The 15,554-nt window shown below is 41.6% G+C and overlaps 1 protein-coding gene across 2 annotated transcripts in view; it reads left to right on the top strand.

Moving 5' to 3' along the window:
• The window catches only part of RCBTB2 (RCC1 and BTB domain containing protein 2), a 77,491-nt gene extending 62,341 nt beyond the window's left edge, over positions 1-15,150 (top strand). For both annotated transcript variants that reach the window (XM_073614114.1, XM_073614115.1), the window contains exons 8-12: positions 2,156-2,346; positions 6,068-6,194; positions 6,465-6,604; positions 7,481-7,611; positions 14,714-15,150. In XM_073614114.1, coding sequence (XP_073470215.1) covers positions 2,156-2,346; positions 6,068-6,194; positions 6,465-6,604; positions 7,481-7,611; positions 14,714-14,854 — 730 coding nt within the window. In that variant the 3' untranslated portion in view covers positions 14,855-15,150. The remainder of the gene's footprint in view (positions 1-2,155; positions 2,347-6,067; positions 6,195-6,464; positions 6,605-7,480; positions 7,612-14,713) is intronic.
• The last annotated feature ends 404 nt before the right edge of the window (positions 15,151-15,554 follow it).

Below are 15,554 nucleotides of genomic sequence, written 5' to 3' on the forward strand. Positions count from 1 at the left end.
AATAACGGGGGGCGGGGCCATCCGGTGACCCCGCCCCCTCTGACGCACGGTGACTTGACGGGACTTCCCTGTGACGTCACGGGGAATGCCACAGGGAAGTCCCGTCATGTCACCGTGCGTCAGAGGGGGGCGGGGTCACCGGGTGGCCCCGCCCCCCGTTATTTAAGAACCGTCAGACGAAGAGACGCCGTCATACAGTGGGAGCCTCCCTCCATGCCACAGCATGGCTGCGGAGCGGCCCGGAGAAGACATGAAGAAGATGAAGAAGAAGATGAAGAAGAAGATGAAGAAGAAGATGAAGAAGAAGATGAAGAAGAAGATGAAGAAGAAGATGAAGAAGAGAAGAAGATGAAGAGAAGAGCGGGAGCCTCCCCTCATGCCATGGGTGCGGAGCGGCCCGAGGAGAAGAAGATAGAAGACGCCGCGGAGAAGATGCTGGACGAGAACGCCGGAGGAAGAACCAGAAGAACCAGAAGAAGAAGAAGAGGAAGGAAGAAAGAAGAAGTACCCCCTTACCATTTCACACGGGGGGGGCCGGGATCTGGGGGTCCCCTTGTTAAAGGGGGCTTCCAGATTCCGATAAGCCCCCCGCCCGCAGACCCCCACAACCACCGGCCACGGTTGTGAGGATGAGGCCCTTGTCCTCATCAACATGGGGACAAGGTGTTTTGGGGGGCTACCCCAAAGCACCCTCCCAATGTTGAGGGCATGTGGCCTGGTACGGTTCAGGAGGGGGGGGGCCGCACTCTCGTCCCCCCCTCTTTTCCTGCGGCCTGCCAGGTTGCGTGCTCGGATAAGGGTCTGGTATGGATTTTTAGGGGGACCCCACGCCGTTTTTTTTTTTTTTTTTTTTGGCGCGGGGTTCCCCTTAAAATCCATACCAGACCTGAAGGGTCTGGTATGGAATTTAGGGGGAACCCCACGTCAATTTTTTTTTTTTTTATTTTGGTTCGGGGTTCCCCTGTGGGGAATTCCCATGCCGTTTTTATCAATGAACTTCTATGTGTATTGTCGGCAATGCAATAGCCGCGGGTAGTTTTAAATGAGTTTTTTCCTTCCAAATGTCATTTTGCTGTCAGACTGTTCTAAACACAGGAAACATGCGCCCCTTTACAGGCATACTATAGACACCCCCCAGGTACGAAATTTAAAGGGATATTACACTTTTATTGTTTGACTTTAAGCATTAATAAAATCACTGCTCCTGAAAAAACGTCCGTTTTTAAAACTTTTTTTTGCATTGATCCATGTCCCCTGGGGCAGGACCCGGGTCCCCAAACACTTTTTATGACAATAACTTGCATATAAGCCTTTAAAATTAGCACTTTTGATTTCTCCCATAGACTTTTAAAGGGTGTTCCGCGGCATTCGAATTTGCCGCGAACACCCCAAATTGTTCGCTGTTCGGTGAACTTGCGAACAGCCAATGTTCGAGTAGAACATGAGTTCGACTCGAACTCGAAGCTCATCCCTAGCCAGGAACATGACTTTTGGGCTCAGTGTACTTGCATTTGGTCACAATGTTGAGAATATGTAGATACTCTTTTAGGTTGTGATCTTTATTTTTTGGGACTGTCATACATTATTGCTGAACAGAGATGTTCTAGATAAGGTGTGCGTCTATTAGCTCTAAATATACTGTAGCGTAGTACTATTACATCAAGCGGAATTTTGCTGGTCTGATGGGATGATGATTCAGATGGCTATGATTCATAACCTGTAGCGTTTCTTCTTGAAATCCAATGAAAATTATAGAAAAGAATTAAACAAAAACTTTGGGGAGCTTAGAACCCCCTGGTAACAGTCATGACAGTTATCTAAACCACCTCATAGCTTTTATGCCTAAGGCTTGCTACAGGCATAAGACCGCGCTCTTCAGACTTGTAAATAATCGTATGTGGCAATGATTATTCTGTAAATGCGAACACTATTTAAAAAACATATTTCAACAGTATTTCTGTATAACAAGGAATTGGTGGTTTCGGGTACAGACGGTACACATGCATATTGTATAAAATCTTTTGATTATTATTATAACTTGGATATATTTCTTATGTTATCATTTGGGGATAAGGTAAAATGAATGTTTGTGGTAAGCTTGCACAGCTGCTTCATTAATCTTGTCTGTGCTGTTCTTCTGTTTATGTGGGAATAGAATAGTAGAAATAGCAGCATGCCACTCATCACACACATCGGCTGCCAGATCTCAGAGTGGTCAGGTATACATGTGGGGCCAGTGCCGAGGACAAGCTGTCATCTCACCGCATCTCACCCACTTCACCTGCACAGATGACGTGTTCGCCTGTTTCTCCACCCCAGCCATAATGTGGAGGCTGCTTTCAGTAGGTGAGGAAGATCAGAGGAGCATTAATGTGTTCTGTTGTATTACATGTCCATAGGATGCACATTGTACAGCTGTAGGCCTTAAGACTGGAATGACTAAATGCAAAGTACAGGAACCCACAGCATCCAGATAGATATCACTTTGTGAAAGGTATATTCTGATAGGGTATGGGTTATACTAGCTTGCAATTTTTTGGGTGTAAATGTATGTTTATGAACCTTGATTATGAAATCTGAAAAGTGAGAGAGGAATTTTGACTTCCCTGTAATTGTATCTTGGAGTATAGTACAGGACATAAGCAAAGTATTCACAGACCCTGGGTTATAAGCTCTTGCCTTTGTGCGATTGGACACTGGCAACGCTTTAGAGGTCACACTTCCTGGGTGCCTCTCCCATAACCCTACCCAACTCCATGTATCCTCAATTTTGTAGCAAGTAGTGCAGAGTATCCAAGGAATGGAAGGAAGGGCGGCTTGTTTCCTGTACTGTACTCCTTGACATGGAGTTTACAGTTAAGGCAAAATCCCTCTTATCTTACACCCCTTTCACAGTGCGGCGGCGGGTGCGTCGGCGGTAAAGCGCTGCTAATTTTAACGGCGCTTTACCGTCAATTTCGCTGCGCTATTCGGCTGCTAGTGGGGCGCTTTTACCCCCCACTAGCGGCCGAGAAAGGGTTAAAACATACCATATACATACCGCTCCAAAGATGCTGCTAGCAGGACTTTTTTTAGCGTCCTGCCAGCGCACCGCACCAGTGTGAAACCCCTCGGGGTTTTCACATTGGAGAGACAGGAGTGGCTCTTTCAGGGTGCTTTGCAGGCGCTATTTTTAGCGCTGTAGCACCTGCAAAGCGCCCCAGTGTGAAAGGGGTCTTAAACTTGCAGTACAAGGCACTGTATGAGGTGGGCAATAAATAATCATAGACCCTGGGTTATAGGCTAGTACTTTCAGGTGATTGGACACTGACAAAGCTTTTGAGGTCACGCCCCCAGGGTGCCTCCCCTATAATCTTATCCCATTCCATGAATCCTCAGATTTGTAACAAGTAATGCAGAGCATTCAAAGCATGGAATGGGAGGGTAGCCTGTGTCCTGTCCTGTACTCTAAGATATGAAGTTTACAGTTAAATCAAAATTCCTCTTACCTTAATCTTACAGCACAGAACACAAGTATTCCTAGACCCTAAGACGTTACTAAGCAACGAATGAGGTGGGCAATAACTAGGCAAAGAGATCAGTGGCAACAGGCCAACGGGCCCAGCTTCAGAGTGCTGCCGCTAAAAGCGTCTTTTTCAGAAGATTGGACATCCACCTGGTAGAACTTTGAAAAAGTATGAACAGAGGACCAGGTGGCAGCCTTACACAGCCGGGCTACAGGGGCCTGGTGTTGAAATGCTCAGGAAACTCCGACCAATCTGGTGAATTGTACGCATAAAAGCACCGGAGAAGATATGTCCTTGAGAGTGTAAGCGTTAGCAGGCAATTTCTTATCCATCTCATAATGGTGGATGGAAGTAGAAATGCGTGAGAACAAGACAAATAGGGAATCTGTCTGTCTGGTCAAAGTTGTAGTTTTGAGGTAGACTCCAATGGCTCTGACTATGTCTAGGCAATAAAGATTAAACTCCTTTGAAAGCTTTGTGGCAGGGCATAAGAATGGTAGGACTATGTTATCATTGAGGTGGAAGACAACCCTGTCTTTGAAGTATATGGGATGGCTCCTTACAAAAAAAGCTCCCAATTTAGAGACACGTTTGACAGATGTCATAGCAACCAAAAAGGCTACTTTGTAGGACAATCCCTGATGGATTGTAAGGGTGGTTTTTGCAGGGCAGAGAGAAACAAGTTGAGATCCCAAGGAAGCACAGAATGCTGCAATAAGTGTTTAATGTGCAATATGTCTTGAAGAAAAGTGTTTACAAGGGAGTGCAAAGCCAGAGGTCTTTGAAAAAGAATGGACAAGGAAGCAACCTGTCTTTTCAGAGTGTTTAATGCCAAGTTCTAGTCAAGACCTGATTGTAGGAAGGCCAGAATGCAAGGAAAAGAGTAATTTCTGAGACTGAAGTGCCTGTGTTCACACCAGGCAAAAAAAGAATTTTTAGGTATGATGATAGATCTTGCTGGTAGTAAAGTGTACTAGTGGTGTGATGTAAAACCTGGTCATCCATTTGAGACTATGCTCTGAGTGGCTGGTTTTAGCCCCAAATTTGAAAAGTTTACACCGTTGTGAAGACAATTCAAAATTTGCACTGGTCTTTAACAGTAACAGTGAGAAGCATACAAGATGACTTGTCTTACTTGTCCATGATACTGGACTATAGATAGAGTCCAGGCTTCGCCCTTCTCAGAGGAAATACCCCCAAAAGGGTCTTCAGGGACTGAGTTCCTTGGGATGGCCTATGTCCCAAGACATGTGTAGCGCCCTGTGGCTGACTACACTAGTTGCACTAAGTGCCAAGGTGAGCGCCCATGCAGAATCCAGTGCCTGGAGCAACATTACAGCCCTTCACCATAGCATGGGGTCCAAGTACGGCTCCCAGGGTTTACTAAGGTTGCTCAGATCCTGATGCACTGCTTCAATTTGTGGCATTAGAGCACAGTGAGGAGTTGATTGAAGAAGCTAAAGATCATATAATGAAGGGAAAAAAAATTAGTTAGGCTAAGAATCATTTTGTTCTGTGAATGAGAAGAGATCCATCAACTTAGGGCAAAACTAGGGATTCATGGAGTATGGTAGAAGTATAGGGGATGTGCCTGGGGACATGTCTTTGAAAGCTTTGCCAGTGTCCAGTTTCCTGAGGGTATAAGCCTATAGAGTCTATGAGTACTTTGCCTGTGTCCTGTACTGTTCAGTTAAGATAAATATTTTCCATGTGTAATATGTATGTTTTGTATATTTACCTTTTTTTATTTTTTTTTTATGTGCCTGCTTAAAGCAAAACTATAATGGTGCTGTCTATTTATTTTATTTCAGTGTAGGTTTTTAAACAGCACTATAGTTAAATAAAGAAACATCACATCAGACACAGCCTGGATTTTCATGCAGTAAAACTGACAGGTGTGAATGCGCTCAGATTAAATAAACCCCTTTTGTCTCTGACAATGAATCCTGTAAAATGTAACCATGTTTTGTAACATTTACATCCTGGTAATAGTATATAAATGCTATATGGGTATACAAGTCATATTGTGGCTATCCCATTTGGCTAGCTTTTTTAAATATATTTTTTTTTATATGGTGCCAATTTATTGTGCACTGTTTTTACACGTAATACCATTGACATCAGTTATCACTCTAATGGAGCTCTTAATCTGTTGTTCCTAACAAGCACATACAAACTAGGGCCAATATGACAGGAAGCCAACTAACTATGTGTGAACTGTGAAAGGAAGCCAGAAAACATTGTTAAAACATGAAGAGCAAACAAACGCCATGCTAATAGTGTTCCAAGTGAGATTCTAACCAAAGACACACAGTGGCAACACCAGAGTTATGAGAAAATAAACTGGTCAGGTTGTTGTGTTGGCTGCTTCACTTTGTAGGAGTTGGCGCAAATTTTTTACAATTAATATTAAACACCAGAGTTATGTCACCTGACTTATACTTCAAGTCTAAAAAGTTTATTAAAAATAACTGAGCAAATTCTGTGTATGCATAAAGATTTTGGTTTAACCTGAGAATTTTTGTATGTTGTTTGTTTTCTCTATTTGTTCCCTTGTGAAGAGCCAGATGATCATCTGACTGTAGCAGAGTCATTAAAAAAGGAATTTGACAATCCCGAGACAGCTGATTTAAAGTTTTTAGTGGATGAAAAAAATATTCACGTGCACAAAGTTCTCCTTCAGATTAGGTAAGAAGTCATGGGTGGGGATGTGTAAACTGCTGTATGAATCTGCTTGTACAGATTTTTCAAACTGAAAATACGCTTAAAACCCAAACAACTTGTATTTTATTTGTATGAATAATTCACCGGATCTGCCAGTATGCATAAATATGATTTGCTTGTACATGTTCAGATTTCTTAATTTAAGATTGCAGTTTCATCATCTCTTGCTGTAATGAGTAAGGCACAATCCATTGGCAGTTAAATTTTTTTTTTTTTTTGTAACTTCATTTCCAGGTGTGAACATTTTCGCTCCTTTTTACATGAAAGCGATGAAGACGTAATTGAAATTCATCAGTTTTCCTATCCAGTATATCGTGCTTTCTTGGAATATTTGTATACAGATAATATCAGCATTTCTCCCGAGGATGCCATTGGTTAGTATATGCATGTAACTGTTATATCATGCTTGCTGACTAAACATTCATTGCGCTGACTAAGACTAGATTTGACAGGTCTAGTAGCGGTGTCCTTCGGCTTTGAAAGTTCTGTGTAATTTCCTCACCCCTGTAACATTTTGCATTTCCTGCCCTTTTCTATCCAAGTGACAATGCTGACCAGAACAAATGACTTTCCCTAGCGAGGACACAGACAGCAAAAAAATCTGACGGAGGTTCTAACCCACACACACTGTCCAAAACCGGCTGCCGATAAATTTTGAAGGACTGTTGCATATAGAACATTTTTTGTAGTTGCTGGCAAGTTAACTCATGTCACGTAGGTTGAATCTTTAGGGAAATTGTCAGGAAAAAAAAAAAGAGAAAAAATATTGACAGAGTTTATCTATACCCTACTCTATCCAAAAGTAAAGTTTTGCCTTCAAATAAAGCTTGGGATACAGAGGCCTTTTTTTGATCTTTTGTACTCCAGAACAATGCACACCTAGCCCTTGTTCACATTGAAGTGACTTGTCATGCGATTTGACCAGTCACACTCTAATGGCGGCAATGGCACTGTTCAAAAAGGTGCCGCACTGATTTGAAAAAGTAGTTCTTGCACTACATTTGGCAATTTTGGGCACGACTTGCATTGACATCTGTGCATGAAGCCGCACAGATGTCTTCCAAGTCGCACCCAACGTTGTACTGAAATGCGGCTTTGAAAACGTGCGATTTCAGATGAGATTAAAAGCCACAGTCAATGTGAACGAGGGCTAAGTCAGTTTTTGATTTTTATATAGGAAGGTTGTATGTGTCTGTTCATGTCTCTGCAATAGTCACTAATTTATTTTTTTGTGTTATTTCTGTGTGCAGGACTTCTGGAGCTAGCTACGTTATACCGAGAAAATAGACTGAAGCAACTATGCCAGCAGACCATAAAACAAGGTATCTGTGAGGAGAATGCGGTCGTACTGCTGTCAGCTGCCGTTAAGTATGATGCCCAGGTACAAGGAAATCCTTTATAAGTTGTATAGACAAAAAAAGCTTTAGTACAGTATATATCTCTGCCATTTTGCCCCGTACACACAATCGGACATTCCCACAACAAAATCCATGGATTTTTTCCGACGGATGTTGGTTCAAACTTGTCTTGCACACACGGACACACAAATCTTGTTGGAAATTCCGAACGTCAAGAACGCAGTGGCGTACAACACGTACGACAAGCTGAGAAAAATGAAGTTCAGTAGCCAGTGCGGCTCTTCTGCTTGATTCCGAGCATGCATGGAACTTTGTGCGTCGGAATTGTGTACACACAATCGGAATTTATGACAACGGATTTTGTTGTCGGAGAATTTGAGATCCAGATCTCAAATTTTGTGTGATGGAAATTTCGATGGAAAATGTCCAATGGAGCCTACACACGGTTGGAATTTCCGACAACAAGCTCCCATCGAACATTTTCCGTTGGAAAATCCGACCGTGTGTACGGGGCATTATTGTTAGGCCCTAATGGGAAATTCCATTAAATATCATGGAATATAATGTCTTAGCTCAGACAATCACTTCAAGAATATTCCCAGTGCACATTACTGACTCTGGACTGCCCATCTCTTTAGTCTGTGTGCAATAAGAAGGAGGTAATTGGTCAGCCCTTTAAATTTTGTTCACAAGTCTGTATTTATATATTGGAAAGCTTTTGGCCTCCTGGTTCTTAAAAGATGAACCTTAAAGAGTAACTCCACTTTTGTTGAGAAAAAAAAAACTCTCTGGGTGATCAAAGTTTGTGCAAAGATTTTAACAAACGTTGTTGCAGATTCCTACCTGCTTCTGCTCTGAAGAAAAAGCTGCTTGTTCCACTTTGTGTCTTGGATATGAATTCTGAATGAGAGTGACTTTTTCATTATTAATCAGCTGAATTACTTGCTGGGTCGGCATTCCTTGAGAAAGTAATTACCCTTTGGGAGTATCTCCCTAAAAGTGAATTGTTAGTTGCAGAGCATGCGTAAAATCGCGACTCTGAATCTTGGTGCGTACTTCTGGGAAAATCATTGAGCCAATTGCACAAGCAGGTAATGGCATTTCTAGGGGCATGCCATACACCAGCGGTTTACGGGACGCCTTCAGATTGCCATATTGTATTGAATTTTACAAAAAAAATTACAGAGCTACAGATTGAAAAGCAATGGTAATTTTTAATAACATTCAATTAAATATGGCTTGTAGCAATTAATATATACAATGTTATTTTTTTATTTGCTATTTTTTTTCCCCATGAAAGTGGAGTTACTGTCGTGTCTGTCCACAAATCAGGCTTGCTGTTTACCTAAGTCGGCAGATGGTAGGGGCTACATGAAAGAGAATGTCCATTTAAATTGAGAATTGAGCCCCACCTACCCAAGATTACCACCACTGCCAAAAGATCCCATGCTAAAAACCTAGGGAATTTTGCATGCCCATCTACTGTATGTGGAGTCAACTGTTCTAATTTTGCAGCTACCATCCAGAGCTTCAGGTATAGTCATCTATAGCCAAAACAACGTAAATACAAAAAGTAGTTTCACTCTTTTACATTGGAGTTTGATTCACATGTTCCAGCATTGGAAGGAATGCAGAATAGCCAGGAATTCTATTACTGGTTTTGCAATCACATTACACTTTATTACTAAACCAATTTTTTGTTGTTGTTTTTCAGGTAACGAAACATTATTTTTATACCACTGCAAATGTTTCATTTGACTGAATGTCTCCTTTAAAGGAGAAGTGTGGGCTACATAAAAAAAAAAAAAAACACATACTCATCTACTGTATATGGCTGTAGCATCTGTCTCATGTCGCTGCTGTACCGCACTGGCTGAGAACGGAGCGATCACATGATCACTCAGTTATTTGTCCACTCTGAGCAGAGAACGGTGACTGTCAGGCACTGCTCTGCCCCTCTAGCGCTCACTGGAGTGCTGGGCTTTGGAGGGGACAGGAGCAGCTGGCTCAGGCTCTCATCGGCACAATGAGAGGCAGAACCAGCTGCCTGTTAGGCATCTGAGCAGATCCTGGCATTATTTGTCAGGATCCTTCCAGAGCCTAGAGTGGCTCTGTGGTGTCACAGGATTACAGGAGAGCACAAGTAAGTATACTCTTGTGAGCCAGACGAGAAGTATGGCTAAAAAAATGTTGGCCATAATTCTCTTTTAAACCAAAACCAAATTCTCTTCTGAAGTAATGAATGTAACAAAGTTTTCCCCACTTCCATCACTAGGCGTTGTCACACACCTTGGGTCTGATTTATGAAAACTGATGTAGCTTTAATATTTTTTTAAATGTGGCCAAGAAAATAAAACTGTATATTTGGTGTGGTATCTATGGGTTAGCCCCCCCTTTTTTCCACTATTTGTAAATCAGTCCCATCCTTCACCATTAATACTGTAAAGGAGAACCGTCAAAGGCCAGAGTAGTTTATTCATTTCTGTTTTAATCCTTACTTTTGAGGATAGCTTTACATTCTATAAAATGCTAATACTTGACATGAGCTGCATTTAGAGCATTACATCATTATTTTACCCATTGTGATGACATTACCACACCACGTGAACTCTATTTTCACCCTCCTGGCATTATTGTTCTGATTAATGTGCTTGCAAGCTTTAGAAAAGTGGCTAATGTCTGCCCAGCAGTGGCCATCTTTTTCTCGGAGTCAGTTTGAGGTGCACCAGACCTACTTGTAGGCATAAGTAGGTGGCATTTAGAGGTTGTATACAGTACCCACAAGGGTATAAAAAAAAGTATAGATCTAATGCTATAAATTAGAGCTGCACGATTTTGGCTAAAATGAGAATCACGATTTTTTTGCTTAGAATAAAGATCATGATTGGGGATGAGCCCGATGTTCGAGCCGAACGTAGGTTCAACGCGAACACCGGGCGTTCTCCGAATCGTGAACAATTTGGGGTGTTCGCGGCAAATTCGAAAGCCGTGGAACACCCTTAAAAAGTCTATGGGAGAAATCAAAAGTGCTTGATATGCATGTATTGTCATAAAAAGTGTTTGGGGACCCGGGTCCTGCCCCAGGAGACATGTTTTTAAAAAAAGTTTTAAAAACGGCTGTTTTTTCGGGAGCAGTGATTTTAATAATGCTTAAAGTGAAACAATAAAAGTGAAATATTCCTTTAAATTTCGTACCTGGGGGGTCTCTACAGTATGCCTGTAAAGTGGCGCATTTTTCCTGTATTTAGAGCAGTCTCTGCACAAAGTGACATTTCTAAAGGAAAAAAAGTCATTTAAAACTACTCGCGGCTATAATGAATTGTTGGGTCCCGGCAATACAGATAAAAGTCATTACAAAAACGGCATGGGATCCCCCCAGTCCATTACCAGGCCCTTTGGCTCTGGTATGAATATTAAGGGGAACCCCGAACCAAAATTAAAAAAAATAAATTGCGTGGGGGTCCCCCCAAATTCCATACCAGGCCCTTCAGGTCTGGTATGGATATTATGGGGAACCCTGCACCAATTAAAAAAAAAAAACTGGTTTAGGGGTCCCCCTCAAAATCCATACCAGACCCGATTTTAAGGGGAACCCCACGCCAAAATTAAAAAAAAATTACATGGGGGTCCCCCCAAAAATCCATACCAGACCCTTTTCCGAGCACGCAACCTGGCAGGCCGCAGGAAAAGAGGGGGGGGGGACCAGAGAGCTCCCCCCTCCTCCTGGGCATGTACTAGGCGACATGCCCTCAACATGGGGAGGGTGCTTTGGGGTAGCCCCCCAAAGCACCTTGTCCCCATGTTGATGGAGACAAGGGCCTCATCCCCACAACCCGGTAGTTGTGGAGGTCTGCAGGTGGGGGGCTTACCAGAATCTGGAAGCCCCCTTTAACAAGGGGACCCCCAGATCCCACCCCCCCGTTTGAAATGATAATGGGTACATTGTAAAAAAAAAAGTGTCAAAATGTTAAAAAAAAAACATGACACACCTATTAAATAGATAAAAATGTCCCACGAAGTTCATTCATCCTCTTCTATGGCTCCGCCAACGGACCAAAAAATAAAATAAAAAAGATCCGCCTCCATGAGAGGCACCCGCCTTATGACGCTTCAGCACGGAAGACAGTTCTTTTATAAGTGAGGGCGGGGCCACACGGTGACGTACCCGGGTGACCCCGTCCCCCTCTGACGCACGGGGACTTCCCAATGGAATAATTTATAACAATTATTCAATTGCAAACTATAGTCTTGCTCGAATGTTCTTCCTGGACAATAAAGGCTTTTCATGGCAATCTCTTTCTAATTGTATCTGTTTGACTCCAGTTTTTGTAAGAGTTAGCCCTTGTTCATACTGGTGCAATTTGTTATGCGATTTGACAGTCCTGAGTCGCATCACAAATCACACCCGATTGTCAGCAATGGAACCGTCCAAATAGCTGTGACTCAAGGTTCCTGCACTACTTTTTGCTGATTTCACTTCAACTTTCATAGACGTCTGTTGTATGAAGTTGCAAGCTGCAATGAAATCGGCAGTGCAAATCACACTGATGTGCGGCTTTGAAAATCTCACTGAAGTAGATTTCAAAGCCACACCGGTGTGAATGGGGGCTTACCTGTAGATCCTGTAATTACATTTTGGGGTACTTTAAGCCCTTTTTAATCTTTTTTAGCATCAGTCAGTTCTTGGTTCGGCCAGTCTTGGACAAGATCGATCTGTAAAAATGGGAAGCAATGGCTTTATAGTAGAGCTGCACGATTAATCGTTAAGAATCGAAATTGCAATCTTTTTCTCTTCCCTATCTTCAAAACAGCATGTCACCATTCTTTCTAACAAGTGCAGAGAGTTCTCACAGCTGGGAAAGAAAAAAAAAAAAACCTGGCAGCCTGCCAAGTTTAATCACAACACTCTAAGTAGAAACAGTGTATCTTTTCGTTCTTTTATCAACCAAAAGAACTCCAGCATGTAAATGAAGGAAGTTTAACCATTTTAAAGACCAAACCTTTTCTGACATTTCTTGATTACAAGTAAAAAAAACATTATTTTCTGCTAGACAATTACTTGGAACACCCAAACATGAGATATATATATATATCTCGATATCTATAACATTTTTTTGAGCAGAGACCCTATAGAATAAAATGGTGATTGTTGCAATATTTTATATCACACCGTTTTTGCGCAGCAGTCTTTCAAACACAATTAAAAAAAAAAAATACACTTTAATGAATTAAAAAAAAAAAAAAAAACTAAATAGTAAAGTTATCCCAATTTTTTTGTATAATGTGAAAGATGTTACACTGCAAGAATCCTGAGAGAATCGTGATTAGGGATGAGCCGAACACCCCCGGTTCGGTTCGCAGCAGAGCAAGCGAACAGGCAAAAAATTTGTTCGAACAAGCGAACAGCATTAAAGTCTATAGGACACGAACGTGAATAATCAAAAGTGCTAATTTTAAAGGGGTTGTAAAGGTATAAATTTCTTCACCTTAATGCATTCTATGCATTAAGGTGAAAAAACTTTTTACTTTTTACGTTTTACTTACCTGACACCTCAAAAACTCGCCTGCGCGTTCCCGACCTCCATTCAGCCGATCAGCCTGGTCGCTGATTGGCTATAGTGGATGGATTGAAAGCAGCGCAGCCATTGGCTCGCGCTGCTGTCAATCACATCCAATGACGCGGCGCGCCGGGGGGCGGGGCCGAGTGATACAGCGAGCGGCTATAGCCGCCGGCTGTATCACGGGAGCGCGCCCGCAATAACTATCCACCATGCGAGGGAGCTCGCATTAAGGTGGCTAGTTATTGCGGGGAGGAGCCGAGACAGCCGCCGAGGGACCCCAGAAAAGTAGGTTCGGGGCGACTCTGTGCAGAACCAGCTGCACAGTGAAGGTAAGTATAACATGTTTGTTATTTTTAAAGAAAAAAAAAATACCTTTACAACCCCTTTAAGGGTTAATATACAAGTTATTGTCATAAAGTGTTTGGGGACCGAGTCCTGTTCCAGAGGACATGAATCAATGCAAATAAAAAAGTTCTAAAAACAGCCGTTTTACAACATATTCAATTACAACTATAGTTTGCAATTGAATATGAATGCAAAGACCAGGCCTTCTGGAGCAATGTACTGTGGGTTCATGAATCATAGGTAGCGTTATCTGGCTACAGTAACATTAGTCCTATTTGGAACCTACTGAATACAGCATTTCAGGAGAAGAACATCATACCAACTGTGAAGCATGGTCGTGAAAATGTTATAATTTGGGGCAGCTTGCAGTCATTGATGTAATTCAAATTTTATAGTTCACTCAAAAAGTGTGCTTGATGAGAATATGAGGCCATCTGTCCAAAAATTTAAGTTTGAAGTGAACCAAATCTTTCAACATGAAAATGATCTGAAGTGCATTTGCATATCAACGAAGGAAATTTAAGTTATGGACTGGCCTAGTCAAGTTGTGTGATTCATATCCCAGTTGTGGAAAGATTTAATATAGATAAGTCATGCAAGGCAACCCACAAAGCTCAACTAAGACATTTTGCAGCGTAGTGGTCAAAAAAAAAAAAAAAAGTCAGGGTTAATATCTGAGGCTGGTGGACAAAGATGCAAAATGCCTAGAAGTAATTTCTGGTAAAGGGTGCAATACCAGCTTCTCATCCCAATGGGTGTACTTACCTTTTTCAACAACATTTATATCTATTGATATTTTTCTTTATTGAATGATTGAACAGACACATTTTCATGTGTTTTTATTCAAGTATATTATTTGTAGATGCTCTTTCACTGAAGATACAGTGTTTGTCTGTTCAAATATGTTGAAAATTTCAACAAATTCCATGAGGGTTACTTACTTTTTCACATGGCTGTACCTCTCATCCAGAAAGCTCTAGGCTTGATTTTAAATGTCTGCTTGCATTCTGTGGATATTAATCCTTTTTTTTCTCAAAAATGATATAAGAACACAGGAACCCATCTATAAAGGCATTGTTCATGTTATTTACATACAATTACTAAAAATGTATTATTAAATTAATAGTGGAACTTATTTGGTATACTGTAGTATTAGAAGGATTTAGAAAATTTTTACTTATGTTTTGGCACTATATCTAAAGCTAGTATTTAATTTCAGGATCTGGAAGAGTTTTGCTTCAGATTTTGCATAAATCACATGACTATGGTTACCCAGACGGACGCCTTTTGTAGCATGGAAAATGACCTCCTGAAGAATTTTATTAACAAGGCGAGCAAAGCTGGAGCCTTTAAAAACTGACAGAAATTTTGTATGAGAATGTTGCTGCTTTTTCTATACCCATTTTAGAACTGAAGCCAAATGATATAAAAAAACACTTGTGTATTACTGTTTGGTCAGATAATAAATGAATGAACAGTGGTTTAATAAGAACTGGAGTTAAGAAGGGCAGATCTGCAGATTGTAACAACCTATAACATTATGTGTTTGTTTTAGTTAAGGTTTCAGAATGAAAGCTAGCACCTTATTGGTTGTTTTTACAAATATTTACACCCTCACCCCCAAATAATAAAGCTTTGTGATTAAGGGGCCTTCTATTTAAAGTCCATCCTTTGCGGGATAAATGTACTACCTGACCGCCCCTTGCTCCCACCCTCCTCCTATATAGCTTTTGGTTAAAAAGAAACATTGGGTAAATGCTCTTTTTGACTTACCTGAAGGCATGTGACACTGCCATCCCAAGTCTTCTCTCTGTTTATTTTCTGAATGGGTCCTTCTTTGGGTGTCTACGTCACTACCTGTGTGAAGTGGACACTTCCTATTGGATGGCCAGCGGAAGGGTCCTCTCACCTCTCAAGAAAGAAGAGAGTTGATGTCATCACAGGGGGATGGCAGGGGACCAGTACAATTTGGGTGCCATTAATGCATAAGATTAGTGCCCTTTCCCCAGACACATCCTGGAACCAGTGTCAGGGAGGGACCAGGACCATTGACTATAACT

Source organism: Aquarana catesbeiana, linkage group LG02 (assembly GCF_042186555.1).
Source record: "Aquarana catesbeiana isolate 2022-GZ linkage group LG02, ASM4218655v1, whole genome shotgun sequence".
Taxonomy (NCBI): Eukaryota; Metazoa; Chordata; class Amphibia; order Anura; family Ranidae; genus Aquarana; species Aquarana catesbeiana.